We start from the raw sequence: 20,587 nt of genomic DNA, 5'->3' as shown, positions 1-20,587 counted from the left end.
TTTAAGCAACTTGTCTGAAACTCTAGCAAATCCAATATCCCAGTAGTAACATTTATTGATTTCCCTACCCTTCCCCGTGCAGTGATCAGCCAATCATAAAGGTACAAAAGTGCAACACAAACAGCAAGTATTCCACAAATACCTAATGAAAACTTTTGATGTAGTTACATTTGTAAAGGTGTTTCACACTGGAGGAAATTTGCATTTTAAGTAAATTAAGATACTTTCACAGACTGCCGGAAATTAATACAGTAGAGATGACAATGAATGGACTTTGCAGATAGATTAACATTTTTCATCTGAGAATGAAAACATTTTTTAAAAGTCCTGGAAAAAAAGGGGTAGAAATTCTTACTTATGAGAATTAACAATCAGGCTCCTGGACAAAAAGATTCCATCTTGAAAAGTCAGCTGGGAATCTTTTTGTTTGTTTCTTTCTTGTTTTTTTTTTTTTTTAAGTAGTAGTTGAGATGAAAGACAAAGAGTTTTTTGCTCTTTTTCTTATAGGGAGCCACAGCCAGAATTTGGTGTCCAAATCCCAACTTATTGTTAAAATCACATAAAGCCCTTCTTTAGAAATAAACAGAGCCTTTTGCCACTGAACAAGGCTACAAATTACCTAATGTCCTCTGAAGCTATCCAGAGATTCCCAGGTCTTTTCTTTCCCAGGTCTTTTCTTTCTGGTCCTTCACAACTAAAGCTATTTCTAGCTATTCTCCCCGTTTATATATTATTTTCCTGAATTAGGTTGTCCATTAGGAAAATACTAGCACAGTTTTTCTAATTGGTCAGTTTTACATGCCGTTCTTCTTGGAGCTTTTTGACCAAATGACTAGCACTGCTTTGCAGTTAGCCTAAGATTGTGATATTTGGCTCACCCCTTTAAAAAGGGGTTTATTTACAATGCCAAACAATAAATTCTTCCCAGTTTACTGGTAATCATCAAGTTTCCTCTTCTTTCTTGCTAATAATTTAACACACTCTGCCTTAACTCTTGTGCTCATGAGTTTACCTAGCAACAGTTGATTCTACCTGATTGCTCTAAGTGCTTCTGGGTAAAATGAGTTCAGCGCAATGGGCACAATATGTGTAAGAGCACATATACCACAGAGAGCTAAAGAACACATTTAATAAAATAAAGCATTAACATGTTCAAAAGCCAACACCCAACTCAAATATTCATATACAAACACATTGCATAGACAATTAGACTTTGAGCTACAGCAGGTTGCCACAAGCCTCCTTATGGATTCACCCCTCAGTATTGGTCAGTGCTCTTTGCAGCACAGTTGTGAGCTTCTGGAAGCTGGAATGATTTATTTTTTGCCCTTCAGCCAGTGGCAGACATGAGAACTGAGTCCCACAGGTCAAAGCTCTATAGGCCCTGCCTGGTGAACTATACTGCTCTCCGTAGTGTACAAGAGACTCAGTGTAGATCTTGGAACAAGACATAGATCTGCAAACTGCACCAGTAATTCCTACTGTGAAGCAGTTAATCTGGTTTCAAACACTTTAATGATATCTTAGACCCTAGGAGGAAGCTAAAGATATTTACTTAAACCCATAAAGGCACGTACTTGAATGGGCTGTTGCTTCTAAGAAGCTCTGACTATTATGACTTTCTACAGAAAGTCTTTGTAATTTACCACTCACATAAGATTCAAACACTTAGTTATTCCCTTAGGAGCCCAGGTGTGATGTCCTGATGTCACCCAATAAGATAGTATAAGAACAAGGAAGTTCACACAATGCATCAAAATTTCGTATAAGCTAGGTCCATTTGCAATTGCAGGCTTCAACCAGGCTGGCTGACATCAACTTCAAAAATGACACTGGCTTACAAAAAATAATAAAAAAAGTTGTAACTCATGAGCATTTGCAAACTCATTTCCAAGACATAGAATTCTAATGACTTCCAGAAAGCATCCTGCAGTCATGAGAAAAATCCTGGAAAGCACAGAGCCCAAAAGCATAACAAAGCCCTATGGGACTAGACAAAAAGCATGCAGACTACTTCAGCCAAAATAAGGAAGTATATAACAGCTGTCCATATGCGGGCAGTTATTTTGGAATAGTTATTCTACTGTGCAAAAGCACAATATGAAATATACCCCACCCATTGTGCACACAAGCTCTTGTAGGCTCACCAGTGTTTATTGCTTCCCATATTCCTCTTCAAAAGCTTTTGTTTGTTTGAGTCCACAATTTAGAGTATTTTCTATATCTCACTTGCCAAGCCAGCATCTATTTCCTCTTGAGGGTTTTAGACTGGCATGGAGACTTAACACTGAGAAGTATTCAGAGAAAGAACATGAAGTTATTTTGTCCAAACTTAGACAAAGAGAAGATGAAAAGCCATTGGGGTGTCTTAAGGCAAGCTTACAAAAGCTATCAGAAGGTGCTCCTTTAACAAGTCTGCCTTCTGGAGTTGACTTTGTACTTTCAAGGTACATCTACTAACATGTGTGACACACGCGACAAAAGAATCTTGAGATTAATTTATTTATCTAAAGACTCAAAAATTCTGTCTTATCAGTCCTCTCAAGAGGCAGTTTGAAAACATATACAAGAAAAAAACCAAACTAGTTCACATTTCCTCAGTGTATAATGAATATTGCCACCATTTAGACAGTATAGGATTCCTACTCCAGCAGAGTACAACTGCTCTGTCTTGCACACTTTTTCTATAGCAGCACAATATGTCAGTGCATACTTTGCTGAAGAGAACTTTCTGTCAACAGTCAGTGTTTCACTGGCATTAATGTGCAGTAAAAGACAACGAAGCATGACTCAATTAAACCACCAAATACTGCATTTAAATAACATTAACCCCTGACATTTTAAAAGAACTGTGCAGAATTTTAGCTGCATGACTCTCGTTAAGGTCAGTGCTTTAATATATACAGCTTCCCACCCCAAATGTCTGACATAAACTTGTATCGGTAAGCCAATTGATAATGAAGCCTGAAACCAGGATTTATCTTCTACTGCAAACATTGCAACCAAGATTTCTCCCATGCTATTGTTTATGGGAACAAATTTTAGCAACCTGCACATGGCACAGAGGTAGGAAAGGATTTCATATTTAATTCTTAATTCCCTTGAGTTTTTTTGCTGATACCTACTTTGTGAACTGAGGAAATTATTTTAAAAATATTTTTCTTCAGTAAAATTCTCAAATGCCTTCTGAACATCACAGGATGGAGTATAGCTTTGGGTCTCTCCCCATGTGTGCCAGAAGAGTCCCACGCATTAGAAAGACTTTATGTATGAAGCCACAATGGTCTGGCAAATCAACACAGCATACAAATTTACTGAAACTCTTGCCTGATTCATACAAAAGTTGCCACCACTTAGACCAGTGCTGCTATGCATCTGTGCCAGATTCTTACACCTCACAGCATTTTCCCTGTAAAGCGTAAAAGGTGTATGCCTTACTTAACAGACTACTGTTCACAAGTACACAGTCTATGATGATTGTTGCCAGGACTTTTAGGACTACATCACTCCTGTGAACTAAACCATTCAAGCATCTATGCATCAACAGTTAGTGGGGCTGTTATACAGGTTAGCTGTGTATCACGCAAAAAGGAATGTAAATACATATTAAATATAATTAGCATTGTTGTTTTCATTTTAAACAAGCTCCCTGCTACTATTATGCAGTGGGACATTAAAAAGTCTAGTTTTCATGAAAAAGAAAGGATACTTACACAAAAATGCTCACAATACTTGCGCTTAAAGTAAATCCAATGATGTTCTTCATTTTTTAATTGATGACTTTCATTGAATTAGTCAAAACAAAATCCAACAACTTCTGAAGTTTTAATCAGGCACAGTAGAGCCATGAGAAGGCAATCTAATATCAGTAATGATTATTAGTACTATTAGCTTATGAAGGGACAGGAAGTATGGTAAAGTAGAAGTGGTAAACAAAGAACTAAAGAAAGATTATTCAGTGGATCTTCCTACGTCCTGCTGAGCATTCCTTGGAAACAATTTAGTTTTCAGACACTTCCTCATATTTTATTTGTCCTTGTCAATTTTGTTCATCAGTCAGTGGACACTAGAAACAGCAGACAAAGGTTCAGTTTCATGTGCATTGCTGAATAATTGGTTTGTAAAGTAAAAACCTTTTTTTTTTAACATTAGCATCGAACTACAATATATAAAATTACATAAACTGCACAAAATCCCTACATGATGCTCACCATGACAGTGATCAGACCCACGTTAGCATGACAAAGTGCATGCCACCTTCCATCTTCCATTGATATTGAAGGATGATTTGCAGAGACCTAACAGAAAACCAAGTCAACATCTGTAAAATTGAAGTCACAGTAGAGGCAGAGAACTTATCAGAGAATGTAATTATATCAGTTTTAATCCCAAAACACTGTACATAAGGGGGTTAAGTAATTTAGCTTTAATATATGTAAGGATCACTGTAGATTTCACTGTATTAGGTAAATATTCAGCAAAGAGGAAAGAAGACACTTGAATACTTTCCAAATAAATACTGAGGTACACTTTTGGGCCATACAGAGAGCATGATGTGAAATGATTGTGCAAAAATGATCAGATTTGAAGACCAAAGTAAAGCCAAGTTAGGCAAAATCTAGTAAGTTCATGCTGGGCAAGATGAAAGTTGAAAAGATAGGAAAGAATCTCCTAAAAGATTCATTTTGTGAGTTTGGATTTCAAGGCCAATCAACAAAAGGATGAAAAGAGAAACAGTCAGTAACCTTGGTGTTCATTGCCAGCAATGGAAGAAAGGTGCTCTTCACATAAAGATTTGTTCCAAACTGTGACACTGCCAAGGGCTTCTTGGGTTTTATTCACTAGAGAACAACCAAACAACAACAAAAAACATCAGGAGAAAAATGCTACTAAAACAATTTTCTATTTCAAAAGAGTTTAAATAATTTTTAGAAGCTAAGGTATACCACTGAACATGCAGATATATTGAAAATTTAAAGCCTTGGAAAACCTTTCAAGTATAGGATGACAGCAGTATGATCAGATGCTGTTGTAAGTAATCAAATGATCAAACTGACTTAACTGACAAACAGGATATATAAAATACTGCATTTCACTTATTGGTGTTTGGGAATTTTGAGAGCCCTTTACTCAGCAAAATGGCCCACTGTTGAGTAAGGAAATATGGACTAGATACATGGGCAGTAAATCAGTTTCAAAACTGTCTGAACTGGTGGGCTCAAAGAGTTGTGATCAGTGGCACAAAGTCCACCTGGAGGCCAGTCACTAGTGGTGTACCCCAGGGGTCAATACTGGGGCCCATACTGTTTAATAATGACCTGGACAGCGGGACCCAGTGCACACTCCACAAGTTTGCTGATAATACAAAGCAGGGAGAAGTGGTTGATAGACCAGAAGTGTTTGCTGCCATCCAGAGGGTCTTTGACATGCTAGAGAAATAGGCTGACAGGAACTTCATTAAGTTCAAAAAGAGAAAAGAAAGCTCTCTACCTGGGGTGGAATAACCTCATGCACCAGGACAGACTAGGGGACCAAGACTGACTGGGGACCAATTGGCTGAGGAGCAGCTTGGCAGAAAAGTACCTGGAGGGCTCACAGGCTCCATGCTGACCACAAGGCAGCAATGTGCCCCTGTGGCAAAGCAGGCCAACAGGCCAAATGTCTCCTCGGGCTGCATCAGGCAGACAGCTGCCAGCAGGTCGAAGGAGGTGATCTTTCCCCTCTGTTCAGCACTGGCAATGACGTATCTGGAGTACTGGCTTGTCTGGCAAGGTTTTGGTAGCAGGGGAGGGGGCTGCAGGAGTGGCTCCTGTGAGAAGCTGCTGGAAGCTTCCCCGACTCCGAGTTGGACCTGCCTCTGGCTCAGGCCGAGCCCATCAACGATGGTGGCAGCACCTCTGGGAGAACAGATTTAAGAAGGGGAACTTGCAGTGAGTAGGGGGATCAGAATGTGAGAGGAACCCCTCTGCAGACCCCCAGGTCAGTGAAGAAGGAGGGGGAGGAGGTGCTCCAGGCGCCGGAGCAGAGATTCCCCTGCAGCCCATGGTGAAGACCCTGGTGAGGCAGGCTGTCCCCCTGCAGCCCGTGGAGGTCCACGGTGGAGCAGATATCCACCTGCAGCCATGGAGAACCCCACACCGGAGCAGGTGGATGCCCAAAGGATGCTGTGACCCCGTGGGAAGCCTGCGCTGGAGCAGGTTCCTGGCAGGACCTGTGGATCTGTGGAGAGAGAAGCCCACGGAGCAGGTTTTCTGGCAGGACTTGTGACCCCGTGGGGGACCTACACTGGAGCAGTGTCCTCCTGAAGGACTGCACACCATGGAAGGGACCCATGCTGGAGCAGTTGGTGAAGAACTGCAGCCCGTGGGAAGGACCCACGTTGGAGAAGTTCATGGAGGACTGTCTCCTGTGGGAAGGACCCAACACTGGAGCAGGGGAAGAGTGAGGAGTCCTCCCTGTGAAGAAGAAGGAGCGGCAGAGACAACATGTGATGATGAACTGACCACAACCCCCATTCCCTCTCCCGCTATGCTGCTCAAGGGGGAGGAGATGGAGAAAATCTGGAGTAAAGTTAAGCCCAGGAAGAAGAGGCGGGGGGGGGGGTGTAGAAGTGTTTTAAGAATTGGTTTTATTTCTCATTACCCCAGTCTGATTTGACTGGTGGTAAATTAAATTAATTTCCCCAAGTTGAATCTGTTTTGCCCTTGTCAGTAACTGGTGCATGATCTCTTCCTGTCCTTATCTCAACCCAAGAGCTTTTCCTTTTATTTTCTCTCCTCTGTCCAACTGAGGCAGGGGAGTGACAGAGCTGCTTTGGTGGGCACCTGGTGTCCAGCCAGGGTCAACCCACCACATGGCTCCAGTCCTGAGCTCCCTAGTACAAGAGAAACAAGGACATACTGGATTGAGTCCAGTGAAGGGCCACAAAGATGACTGACAAAATGATTGGAGCATCTGTCACACAAGGAGAGGCTGAGAGAGCCGTGAATTTTTTAGCCTGTAGAAATCAAGGCTCAGAGAGATCTTGTCGTGTGTAAATACCTGCAAAATAAAGAAGATGGAGCCACACTATTCCCTGTGGTGTCTAGTGACAGGACAAGAGGCAACGGGCACAAACTGAAACACATGGAATTCCATTTAAATATAAGAAAAAAACCACCTTTACTTTGGGTGTGATTGAACACTGGAACAGGTTGTCAAGAGAGACTCTATCCTTGCAGATATACAAATCCAACTGAATGTGATGCTCAACAATCTGTTGTAGCTGACTGTGTTCTGAGCAGGGGCGCTGGACTACATGGCCTCCAGAGGCGCCTTCCAACCTCAGCTGTCCTGGGTTAATTTGGTAAAGGTATCCAAGCAATGGAAGAGACTCCCATAATCCTATATCAAACTTTACTGGCAGTAAAGCTTGCGCTGAATTTGCAAACATGTGCGGGAGACAGGGGGAGCCAAAAAGCCCTTCTGTACTACTGGTGTAGCAGGAATTGCTTACAGTATGTGGAGTGATAATACAGTCAGCCCAATAACCACATGCTTTGCTGAGATGTATACACACACATGTGCACACAGGCACACACACAATTTGTACTAACAGCTGTAAAACTTCCCTTTGCAGGGAAGAAATCATATATTTCATAATCTCTTTTCAGAGATGAGTTGCCTGGTGGGAAAATAAATTATTATGAACTTTGGGACTGATCAAAAGGCAGATCTGTGACCAATTATTTGTTGTGCCACATTCAAAAAATGTGGGGAATATTCTAGCCCCACCAAACATGGGCTTTCTTCTAAGGAAAGTGGTTGGTTATTCTCATGGAGCAGTGCTGATGATGGAGCTGAGATTATCCAAGTGGAAGCAGTCCTCTTGAAATCCCAGGCCCAAACCATGAAAAGCTCTGAAAGTAAGGATCAAGGTCTCAAGCTCTGCTATTTTCAAAGCAAGCCAGAGAGAGCAGATGGTATGAAACAGTCAGGATGCTCTTTTGGCAGCTACTGTTACTGAACTGTGTTGCCACATTTTACACAAGCATTATTTTTATTGTGTCCCCCAAAAAGGGAAAGAAATGTTTTGGTGGGATCATCTGTAAACTGCTAACACAGGATCTTGCCAGCTGGATTTCTTCTATTCATTTGGAGCATGTCACAAATTTCAATTTATCAGATGCCTGGAAAAGCAACACAGGAATATTAGACTAATGATGATCCAGCCGGTTTACTACTCAACAACTTCTTCACTATATGAGAAAGAGGAGCTTTCCTTTACAAATGGGACATCTGACATCCAAACAAAAGATATTTCAAAGTCTCTTCAAAGTAGATGGGTTTAAGAAAAACAGTCTGTAACTTGCAGTTGGTCAATATTTAAACAGAGTAAATGAGGTAGACATCCTCCCTCCAACGAAAACATACAAGCTAGTTCTTGTGAGAAATGATAGCTCATTAGATTATTCCTATTAACTACACTCAGTTTGCCATTGCTATCGCCCCTGTGAAATCACATGAACCTATGCTTGAAGCAGTGACTGGAGGAACTGGAGGAGATCAGTCCTAGTCTCAATAAGATACAGATTTCAGAAGGGAATTCTTCTTCTGTTTCTACATGCACATAGATAGGAAAGGGACAAATATGCTGCAAAGTTTCTTCAGTAGTTTGAGGTCATGTAGCAAAGAATAGGCACTTTCTTTCTCAAACTATAGAGTACCATGAGAATATATTCTAAAAAGTAAAGCGCGTACATGCTCCTATGCATAGTAGAAAGAAAAATGCTCAGTAAAATATATTCTTTCATTCTTCATACAAATATAACAGATCTTCGACATTTTATTTGGGAGAGCAGAATACAGTGCCTTTACCAGGAATAGTCACTGTCAGGAAAGAGGGGAGCCAAGACTTTTGGAAGGAAACTAAACTTCTTTCTTCAGTATTCAAGACTAAATACATCATCGTAAAGAAAAGGAGTGTTCTTCCTCTATCAGCCAACTCTTACATGTGAGAGTTCTGCAGGATTTATTATTGTTTTTACAGGGCTCTGTATTAGTATACACACATACATACCCAGCATGGCTGTAAGCAATGGACTTGCACAATAGGGGGATACCTGAAAGCTTGAAGCTATTGATTAAAGTTCTTCTCTTGTAAATTTAAGATTTATTTTAGCTTTTCTGGTACCTGAAAACAAGGGTATTTGGAAGACTTTGGTCACTGTAAATGGTGTATTATCTATGCAAATATTGTCTTCTGACCAAAATGGAATTTCAGTAGTAGTCGAGAGGCTTTAAAATCAAATCCTACATTTGACATATTAGAAGAAATTACAAATTCCATAATGCATAATATTATTTTTCTAATGTATCACTGGCCCATAATGAGAAACAATCTATTATATAGATTTTGCATTCAATCTTTTTGTCAAAAACTACATAGCACATCAAAAGTTAATAGCACTGGGGAGTTCAGTGATTAATATGAAAACAAATGGTATATTACAAATTTTCTTTTGTTCTTCATTCACAATGATGAAACTGCTAGGATTTAACCTTTAAGGGTTAAAGAGTTTAATCAATGTCAATGTCTGATCTTCTGAAGGCGATAAAGAACAGTCTGTCTAGCGATACCCAACAGAACATCACTTTGTCAAGCCACAAAGCGCCCAAAAGCTTGTCAAGTAAGTTACCAGAAACCTCTTTGTGGTTAGAACTCAGCTCCTTCCTGCTTGACCTATTATTTGATATTTGACCACTTGGTTGCAAGACACTTGCTCTTTCCAGCTGAAATGTCACTGGGGCATCTTGTCAGCTCCCCGACATCTCGGCCTGACATACAATTTTACTTTTGTGTGCTACAAGGCAGAAAATGCAGGGCAATGGCCTTGCTTTAAATTCTGTCAGCATCAAAGATGGGCGTCACTCTTGGGTCCTACCAACAACAACAAAAAAGGAGTCTATTTGAAGGTCAAAACAGCCATTACTTTAAAGTCTTTCAGCTTAAACTAAATATATTACCTGCAACACTGGTTTGGGAACTGTCCTTATAAAGTACATAAACATATCATCAGAAATCCTCCCTGCACAATTGTTCTTCTTTCTTATGAAATGCAGACTTGATAAAAGGGTGAGTTTTCAGCGCCTGCAGGGACCAGATTCAGCAGTTAACTTAACTTGTTCAAATAGGCAAGTGGTATCATGTAGCTTTACAAGGAGCAACCTGACCTTCTCACATTGACCAGCAGTGACATTATTGTGCAGGAAGAGAAGCAGTCACATCATTTCTGTTTTGCACAACCTGCTTAAAGTTTGCAACTAAATGCTTGTCTTCAGTTGAGCTGACAAGAGAAAAGAGGGGGCTCAGTGAACCATGGCAGGGCTGCCATGAAATGACAGGAATCATTGGCATACATTTCAAATAGCTCTCTCAATCCTATTAAAGTATTGCAGTCCTGCTTTAAAATAGACAAGTATGAAACAACTTTGATAGATAGAGACTAAAATGGCTTATTGATTTTTTTTTTTTTAAGACTGAGGAAAATTACCCAAAATGTGTCATTCTTTAACATTTAAAAATATACTACATAAAAAATGAACAACTGCAATAAATAAAAGTTAAAAAAAATAACTCCTTCAGTATGCAAAGAATGAGAAGTGCAGAGATGTGAACATATGAATGCACATTTTCATAAAAATGTAAAATTAATGTCAAAAATACATACGCTGAACTACAATTCAAAGGTAGCAACAAAATTGCACTTTAATTGCATCATTTTACATTAATGCAATTTTTTCCTTCTAAAAGATTATTGATACAAAGAACCTGAAAATCCATTTTCCATTGTTCTTTTGGGACTGGATGTGACATTCAGGCTGAAGGAATAGACTGAAGACCGAGAACTGGCTCTATTGTGCATAAAACTGCAGGATGTGTCAGGTTCATCTCGCAATGCCAAAAAATCTGGGATACAGCTCTGCTCAGGCTGAATTCCTAGCTTGAAGCCGTGGTGATGTTTGAACTCCCCCTTGATTCCTGGAGTAAAATAAAGTAATAATAAAAAACAAAACAAAAAAGAAACTACATTTACTGTTAAACAAGCAAGAAAAATAATTCCATTACACCTTTCACAAAAGTATGCATATGAAGTATTTGCAAGTGTTTGCTTCTTGTTTCAATCACTTATTTAAAATATATGGTACCTGAATATACATATTAATCTTTAATAAGCAGGAACAAAGGACATTAGCTAGAGTATTCTGCATGAGTAAGTGCTAGGAAACAATAGCCTACTTTATTTGAAGTGCTACAAATACTTACAGAAAACTTTTAGCCCTCTTCATCATAATTTTTAGGGTGTGGTTTTTTAATCAAGTAAACAAACTTACTCTACAGGCTCTCTGTCACTGTATTAGGAAAAAATATGCCATGCTAACCATGGAAGGTATTCATTTATTTTTAAACATATTTTACCATCAATTGAAATCCAACACTTAACACTTTTCAAATGTTAGCCTGTTAGAAGATGGCCAGAGAATATACACTGAATGTATGTTGATGGGGAACATGATTCATATGTCAATGAGTTTCGACATTCAGTCAAACAGTTATAAAGGTTAGACCAGTTAAAATTCAACATTAAATAACTTCCAGCACCAAAACATTGTGCATCCTACTTTGAAAGATTATGGGTAATATCAGTGTATGAGCATTAATAATTTTTAAAATGCTAAATAAAGACACTCTGTATTCCCTTAAATATCCATAACAATAAACAAACTTAAGAAAACACAATGCCATATTGCTCTTCTGCCCTTTACCAAGGTATTTTACCCAATGCACTATATACGTGTGGAAATAACAATCAATTATTTCATCAGGTCATAAAATATGTGAAAACTTCACATGCAAAGTATAATTACAGAAAAGACAATAGTTAAGATACTGAAAGACTGTTACGGTATAATTGAAGGTTTTAAACACTCTCTCTTCAGCATTTCAGGAAGAGTATACGTGCATATATAAGCACACACACACAGAGGCAGAAATGCATATATACAGAGGCACAGATTCCATCCAATATACATACTCATAGATATCCAGACAGAGGCAGAACGGTGTGTGTATATTCATATTTCAACAAATCCAGACTCAATTGTATGTATAAAGACACATTCATGAAAGATTCCCCTTTCCTCTGTTACTATTGCTGGAGAAAAATCGATGGTTGCCTCTAACACCCACTTCAACAGTTCCCTTTGATATGGACTCTTTTGATTTCCTGATTCACCACAAGCCATATTGCAGCTACTGTAAACAGCTAGGTTATGTTAGACCTTCATTAAGAACCCATACAGTAGCAAATTTAGACGACTACTTCAAGTTTATAGTTAAAATAAGGTAGTGCCTTGAGTTTTTCTAAACTATGGTGGTGATAAGGATGAGATAACCAGCAGAACTGGTAAGTATGATCTGTAACACTCTAGCTTTTCAGTCCTGGGCTAAATGCTATGCAGAATGGGAACTACTAAAAAGGCAAAGCACAAACAAGGTTTTCTGCATGTGTACCAGCACATCTGAAACAAGATCTCAATGAAGGCATCCACTTATTACAGCAATTAACAATCTCTTATTTGTACACTTTAATCAGCTGACCACATAGCCAAAATTCTCTCTAAAATGAGTCATTCATAAAAAAATATTATGACAATATTGAAATATGCAAATAACTTGTGATGTTCTAAAAACAATTCTGTGTGTAAAGAAATGGAATCAGTAAGATATAAGCTATAAACAGGTTTCACTCTGGATAACAAATATTGAAGACAAATTTAAACATATTAGTTTGTACTGCTTTCAACACCTCAATTAATCAGCATATCACAATGAGCAAAGATCACATGCTACAATTACACTCTCATAATACTCCTTTTCCAGATGTAGTGAGGGTTTTTTTGAAGAATATGGCATCAAAATCCCAGTAAGGAGATAAGAAATCATATTTCCTTGGAGAGTTGCAAAAAAAAAAAAAAGTATGAAACTTAATGATTGGCAGCAAGTCAATAGACTATGTTACAGTAAAAGCTTCACTGTTGGGGGAAAAAGGCTGTGGTTTAGTTAATCCTGTGCTGTACTTCTTACAAAGAACGGAATACTATTCATTGAAGAGAAGGGAAATCAGATCTAATAGCAATGTGATTGATGTAAAAAAAAAATCTTGGCTGTTACTCATAAGAACTGTTTTGATCCAATATCATTATATACACTCATGATGAATAAGAAAATAGGATTCTATAGGTTAGAAGAAAAAATACTCAGAACTGTTATAACACTCATTGTTTGAACACATACCTGTACGCAGGAATTTTAAAGGCAGTTGTATTTTCCCCAACAGACCTGTTTCAACATTATTGTATTTAGACACCTTTCTAAAACATGTATTAAATTGACAAACTCAAATGACTGTGCCAGAGATGTGATGATAATCCATCATATAAATATGCATTTAGGTAATTTTTAAAAGAGGAATTATGTATCTTAAATAAGGTGTCTGTTCAGGTAAATCTTTAGCATAGCACTTTTTTTTACCCGATAAGCTGTAAATGATTCCATCTAAACTGTTACACTTCATCAGGTAAATAGAGATTTAGGACACAATATATCTAGTAAAAATATGCTTTCAAAATATTTATGCAATATAGTAATTGGTTATGTCCTTCGGTCATTTTTCAAAGTTTGATAGCCTAACTTTATAAAACATGCTTTCCCAAAGACGAAAACATGGAAGGTTAGTCTACATTATGGACTAATTGCATTCTAAACTATAGTTAACTCAAGCAATTTTTTAGTATTGGACACGGAAAAAGATTTCTAAAATAATTCTTCTCTACAGCTTTTCTTCTGTGACTAACCTATGATCACATTTAGGATCTAGTTTACAGGTTGTCTCATGATACATGAGCTGTTTTACCAAAGTTAAAACTGATTTATAGTGGGTTGCTTTATTATTTATGATATTGTGAGGCAATACTATAATATCATAATGTATTATAACCTTATATCTGCTTTTATTGCAATGTCAGCCTACTCAAAAGCATCACATTGTGATCAAAGACACCCCATTTTGCTTTTATGTATCAATACCTGTGGAATAATATGCACAGTGAGACACTTTGAATTAGAAGACTGTGCATGTGTTATGACAGTGGTGCAAACAGATAACTACATAAAGAAATTCATTGTTAGAAGTATACTGTTTATCTTCAATGGTAGGAGTAAAATCTATAACCAGAGCTGAAGCCACAAATCAGTCAGAATGGTTTCAGCCTTCAAAGTCTACACAAGGATAATTTTACTGGACCACAATTTTCACTGTAATACCACACTACAACTTTTCAGTTGCCCTCTACTATTTGTATGTTACAAAAATAACTCCTTCCAATTTTGGCATTTCCCACCACTAATTTTAGTCACTTTAAACTGCTTTCAAATACTCAATTTCAAAACACAGTAGCCCAAACTTCCCTTCCACTTTCTTATTACATGTAACATTCTATATTATTAAAAAATCAGAATAATAAAAAGTGGTAAGGTTTTTATGAGTTAAGGCTTCTGCATTGTGAATAGCAAGCTTTTATATATGGCTTTGACTGAGGTAAGAAAGTAATGAAACTGCCTAGAATCAGAACAGAAAATGACCGAGTAAGGGATGAAATAAAAGGGCAGAAAGAATAACACTGAAGTTACAACATATTACAAAGACTCAGTTATGGGTGTTCCCTGTGTGATGATGCAGTGCAGTAAATAATAAGTTCAGTGTTTTATCTCAAGGTAAATTAAAGACAATCATTGAATTACAAGGCCAAAGTGTGATCTGGAAATCACCAGATTACAGGACACTTAGGTGTGTGAGGATGCCTGACAGCAAACAGAAGCGCAGAGGGAGGAGCAAGCTGTAGTTTCTTCTGAATTCCAGCAACCTCTAAAATCTCTGGAAAGCCTGTAGCACAGTCCCTCAAGAGTCGGAAGAAATGTAAGGTGAGCACAGATGCAGAGAGTGATGGAGGGAAAGTGGGAAACAGTCGATGTATTTCTCCACAATTGATTTCCAATACTGATTCCTCTCACCCCAACTCTAGAACATACATATACACAGTAATACCAGTAGACAGCAAATCAAATGGCCAATAATGTTCTTTTCAGCTTCTCCCACCTATGTTATCATTGTAGCTTGCATCATTTCACTGTAGCAACAGCAATTCCAGTAAGAGTTAAAGAAACAACCACTGCATTTGATAACCATTTTGCAGGACTTATGTGGAAAACCTATTTCCCTATAGAGAAAGATGCACATTTTCAGATCATTCACAGCCCCCTTCGTAGACTACTACTTCCAAAACTGAGTTGCCTTTTCCCAGACAATGCCAATGGACTTTGAGTATGCTGCTCATTCTTTTGCTGTTAAAAGTACCTCCAAGAGCCATTTCTCACTCTCAGTGAAAAAAATAAAATATCAGAAACTGGTGCTTAAAATGGGAAGTATTACTAGTGGGTGTCAGCGCAATACAGTGGTAGTTAACAAACTTCTTCAAAGCAGGAATGTAAGATGGCCAAAACTGCAAAGTTTGCTTCCCATGTCAATGATTTTGCAATTCCGTATGCTTAGGCAGTAGGACTAAATTGGTGCTCTGACACGAAGTAGGAAAACGGTAACAGTCGGTATAAATTTTAATTGTCAGCACTCCTGCCTGGATTCTGCAAACAATTTGCTATCAGCGAATAATTCAATGGGCTGCCAACTCATTACATATTAAGTCAGAAAGGTAGACACACAACACACTTTGGGTGCTGGTAGCCAACAATACTAATGGCTTTTTTCATTATCAAAGAATTCCCTCTTCCACTTTCAGGAGTTTTTAAACAAACACATGAGTCTGAAATATCTGGAAATAATTTTTTTTTCTGCTTTGCTAATGCCGTAGCATTAATGCCTTCAGTGAAATCACACTCTAGAGGCTGTATTCTTGTTTTATTCAAACATACTTAAACCTGGTATGTTTGAAGAAGACACAGGACTGGATGGATTATCACATCAGATGAACACCTTATCTTCAATGTTTGGCTTAAAGACAAATAATTTGGTTTTGCATTGCTAATTTTGATTATTTCTAAATACTTTGGCCAAAATCCACCATACAGCCTATATAGTAAGTTTCTCTTCCAGATGCTCCATTGGAATACACACGGAAGTCTCCCATTTTCAGGTCAAATTCTCTGCACTACACTAGTAATACCAAAATATTAGGCAAACTATGCAGTGCACTACTCTCATGGTGAAATGAGCAGTCTGTACTGATTTCAATCCAGGTTTCCAAATTCTTTAGTACTTTTTGCCCATGCTGCCTACCACTGTCTCTCCACTTCTATTTATTTATTTTTAATCTAATTAGCTAACCCAAATGCCTATTGGTTTAACTTGTGCTGCATGTTGCAAAGACCATTGAAAGGTACACTATGCTCTTACTAAACTGTTGTGACACCTCTCTGTGTTTTGCATCAGTGTATCACATTGTTGCTATCTTTAACTGATGCTCCTCTTGCTTCCAAGAAAGCCTTTCCTGCTATGTGAGTTTTCCCACAGCTTTTCATTGCCTCAGATCAGTATTCCTCTCTCTCACGGTTCCCCCTCAGCTCTTCACTTCTTTCTAGCAAGAAGAGGAGAAGGTGACTACAACCAGAGACTAAAACGCTCACAACACCACGCTGACGCACAAGCGGCTCATGAAGTGGTCCTCCCCACTTAGCCTTTTCTTCTGCCAGTGCTAGTGGGAAAACAGTCCCTATCCAACTAGTTAAAGTGTCAAATTTCATACTCTCTTGAGAAATATATTCAGTCATCAGCTGAATTCCTAGACAGTGTGACTGTCTGACGTAAGCCTTCAAAGTTCCGTCTGAGTTGCATGTATACTGCCGCTCTAGCAGAAAAAGGAAAAAAGTGTATTTACATTCATTTTGCCAAACATTAGCATCTTCTGTCCGATGATTTGAATGCAGAAGTGTTAGGAGAAAACAGCTTAGAGAACAAGGGTTGACACATACAGTGTGAAATCTTAAGGTGCTTGAATGCAATGAGGGAGAAAGTGAGACAGAACCACATTTCATCTCCCTAACTGTGCTATAGTCCACATGAACTTTGTGACAGGTCTCTGTCTCTCAGCCACACTTCACTACCTTCTGCTGACATTCAGCTGTCAAACAGCAACCCTTTACCATGCCCCTAACATGCTCTACAGCTTCACCCAATTAACTCGCTTTCACTTGACATTGCAGCAAAAAGCTTCATAATAGGTGGTCAAGGTGCATGGTGTCTGCTTGCCCTCTAACTGCTCACGCACAGCAAAATGCTTAGCTACCTTCCCTTTTGTCTGTTTGCTCTGAACTGGTGCAATTACAATTTAGGCATTCTGCTACTACACAGGACAAGGACAGCAGACCTTTGCCAGTGGTGCGTTAATCTATCTTTTACCAAAGACTGATTTTAATGCAGAATCCTAGAGTTAATCATCATGAACATTTTGGAAAAAACGATTCTGTGAAATACTTCAATCACTTTATAATTAATAAAGATATCCTGTATCAGCAATATGGATGCAAGGGGGAAAGAGGGAAAAAGTAATTATTTCTAACAGTAACATTTAACAACATAAAGGAGAAAGGTCTAGGAACAATGAAAGTGTCTTTTATGATTCAGCTTTCTTGCATTAAAAAATCTTTAGGCATTCAGGAGATTAATTTTTGCTATGCATTTCTGCCCAATATGCAATATTTTTGAGGAATAATATTCAGAAATAGAAATCTATGTAGCTAACAAAACAAATGAACTATTAAAAAAATGGAAATCAACATTTTAGGATTGTCCTGACAGCTTATATAACAACAAGAACAAACATGGAACTCACTGTTACTTTGCAGACAGATGCCTTGAGAATACTCCAGTTTGCTCGCTACTTCTCTCAGGTATATTTGTATTAAATATGTGGAGTAGGTCAGAAAAGGCCCTTAAAAATCCAATATGCAATAAGTACTGATGATGTTCAAGCACTCTTTGCTGAAGAGGCACCAAGGGTGGAATGGTCTGGATGAGCACTGGTGTCTGGACAGTGGAATTAGGAGTCGCTGTAGCAAATGCCTTCTGGTGACCTTAGGGGTTTCAACTACCAGAACTCCAGCAATGCAAGACTCAAAAGACTATCCAGCTTTTTCAGGTTCTGGTGTGTTGCAAGTTCAGGTAAGTTATGCTTTCCCAGCGTATCTACAGGGACAAGTCCTCTTGAAGTTCTCTCTAAAAACCATTGAAAGGGCATTTTTTCACACAATAAATCTGATTTTCATAAAGAGAAGCAGACATCCGGTTTGTGGAAAGTGCAAGCTCAAGAGAAGCCATAAGCATGAAGGAAGAAAAACAAAAAGGAAATATATTGATTGAGGTGTAAAGCAGACACCTCACTCGACAGGAATTTATGGCAAGGACACAGAACCAACTTATCTTTATGAAAGGTGGTGAAAAGAAGCAAGTCATAAGGACTTGGAACTCGCGCACCTCTGGCAGAGGTTGCTGATGCAAAAATGGGTAGTTTTGCAGCAATGACAAAAAATGTAGCGAACATCTCACTCAGATTTCAAGCAGGAAAATGGTATTACTCAGACTTAAAATGAAGCGCCATGGACACACAAGGCCTCTTAGTGGAGAATATCATTGCAGATCTCTCTAAAAACCTTTAGGTGAGCAAAAAGTGATTTCAGTCCACTTGGTTGTGAGAATATAATCTGGTGTTCATAATCCTGAAGTGAGAAGGGAAATGCTGATATCATGAATTGACAGCCTTTAGCATCCCCTAACAAACAGCAGATTGATGTTAGCTCTTAAGAGACAACAGAATTAGGATCATAAACTGGATACAGACATGGTTTATGCAACCTATCTGCACCTATTTGAAAAACAGACTGATTGTAATCTGTTATCCAAAATACAGACAAACGCTTGCATGCTGAGTAAGAACATCTGCATTTGTGTTAGGCTACAGGCTAATCTAAATATCAGTTCATCTAAATAAGTGTATTAAACTGAGTAGCCTCTTAAAAAGATACTCTAATTATAGCGCAAAAAATGACTGACTTATACCACATGCTTAGAAGCGAACTATTACTAGTCAACTTCATTTTCTCAAAATGAATGTTAATTATTAAAATCATCAATGCATTAGGAGGACAAAGGGTTCCACCCTTTTAGCACTGGCCAGTGTAGTGTACATTTTCTGGACTGTCCACTGCAGATGTGTAGCCTCCTACCTCCCAGACAAAATCCTGATAAAGGCTCCATCCCCTTCCCCCATAAACTAGCTTAGAGGAAGATTCACAAGAGGTACATTTGGCTCCCTGTAGGTTTGGGATAGTTTTCAAACTTCTGTTTGCTTATCCAAACTAAGCATGTTCATTCACCCCCAGTAAAACTTAGTTGAAGTAACTTCAGGAGGGAGTTACTCCTTCTCCCATAAATTGCATGCAATAGCTGAAGCAGTATATATTAAACAGATTTCTAAAGGGTATTTTTATAACAGTAATGCTCATGGAAAACAGTTGGCTTTCTGGCAGTATTGCTTATAAAATATCAGTTGATATCTGAATAGCCTAAAAAAAAATATTTTAGGCTCAATTTCAGTTGATGGCTAACATGTAGGTCTTTTGTCAATGCAAGATCCAAATTACACTAACTGGGCAAGGAATCAAGCTTATCAGTTATAAACAACTTGAGTGTGGGTGAGCTAGGTTTACTGTCTCTATTGGGTTTGGCCAAATTTATATATACATTTATACTTCAGACTGAAATTAAATAAAAAAATCTAATAATTACTTCAGCAGAACTTTTTATACTTACTAGATTTCTGAGCACAATTTGCCTGTAAGAGCTACTCTTAGTGCAGGTACTAGGTCATTACTTTCTGTGAGGCTGAACATGCAGTTCAAGTGAGTCCACTAGGCAAATGGAACTGTTATTTCCTGCACACCAATCATATTTTATGTGAATCCTTTCATATATATATGCCAATTGTGTGTTTGTGTGTTCTGAAAGCACAGAAGAGTTAAAACAAACAAACAAAAAAACCCCAAACCAGAACCACCACCACATACAACACTACAAACTTTCATCAGGCATGTAAAAATTTTATCGGAAGAGTCAAGAAGAACATAGAAGGAGACTTGGAGAGAGGTTTCTTCAGCTTTTTGGTTTTTGAAAAACAAGAAAGCTGTAACACAACTTTAAAAAATCATTTTACACGGGGAGGTTTCAGTAACTTGGTGTGCCTTGTACATTCCAGAATGATACCTTAAATTCCTTTATTCAGAGCTCCCAATTAGATTATGCTCTTCTAAAAAAATCTGTTAAAAGTGTAGTAAACTTCAGTAAGTTATTAAATTAAACTAGAAATTCCTAAAGCAATGGCATGTTTTGACATGCACAAATTAATATGAAACTGGATGACTTTAAGTGTCAGGAAGCTTTGCAAAGTCCTGGTTAAGTTACAATACATGCTCAGGCTCCCA

The 20,587-nt window shown here is 38.3% G+C and overlaps 1 protein-coding gene across 1 annotated transcript in view; it reads right to left on the bottom strand.

Moving 5' to 3' along the window:
- Positions 1 to 8,806: 8,806 nt before the first annotated feature.
- CCDC171 (coiled-coil domain containing 171) overlaps positions 8,807 to 20,587 on the bottom strand; it is a 155,933-nt gene continuing 144,152 nt past the window's right edge. Inside the window, exons 25-26 of the mRNA XM_069776854.1 lie at positions 10,811 to 11,020; positions 8,807 to 10,129 (exon numbers count right to left, since the gene is read on the bottom strand). Of these exons, the coding sequence (XP_069632955.1) occupies positions 10,979 to 11,020 (42 nt within the window). The 3' untranslated portion in view covers positions 8,807 to 10,129; positions 10,811 to 10,978. The remainder of the gene's footprint in view (positions 10,130 to 10,810; positions 11,021 to 20,587) is intronic.

This window comes from Haliaeetus albicilla, chromosome Z (assembly GCF_947461875.1).
Source record: "Haliaeetus albicilla chromosome Z, bHalAlb1.1, whole genome shotgun sequence".
Classification (NCBI taxonomy): Eukaryota; Metazoa; Chordata; class Aves; order Accipitriformes; family Accipitridae; genus Haliaeetus; species Haliaeetus albicilla.
This window is presented reverse-complemented; position numbering and strand designations above follow the sequence as displayed.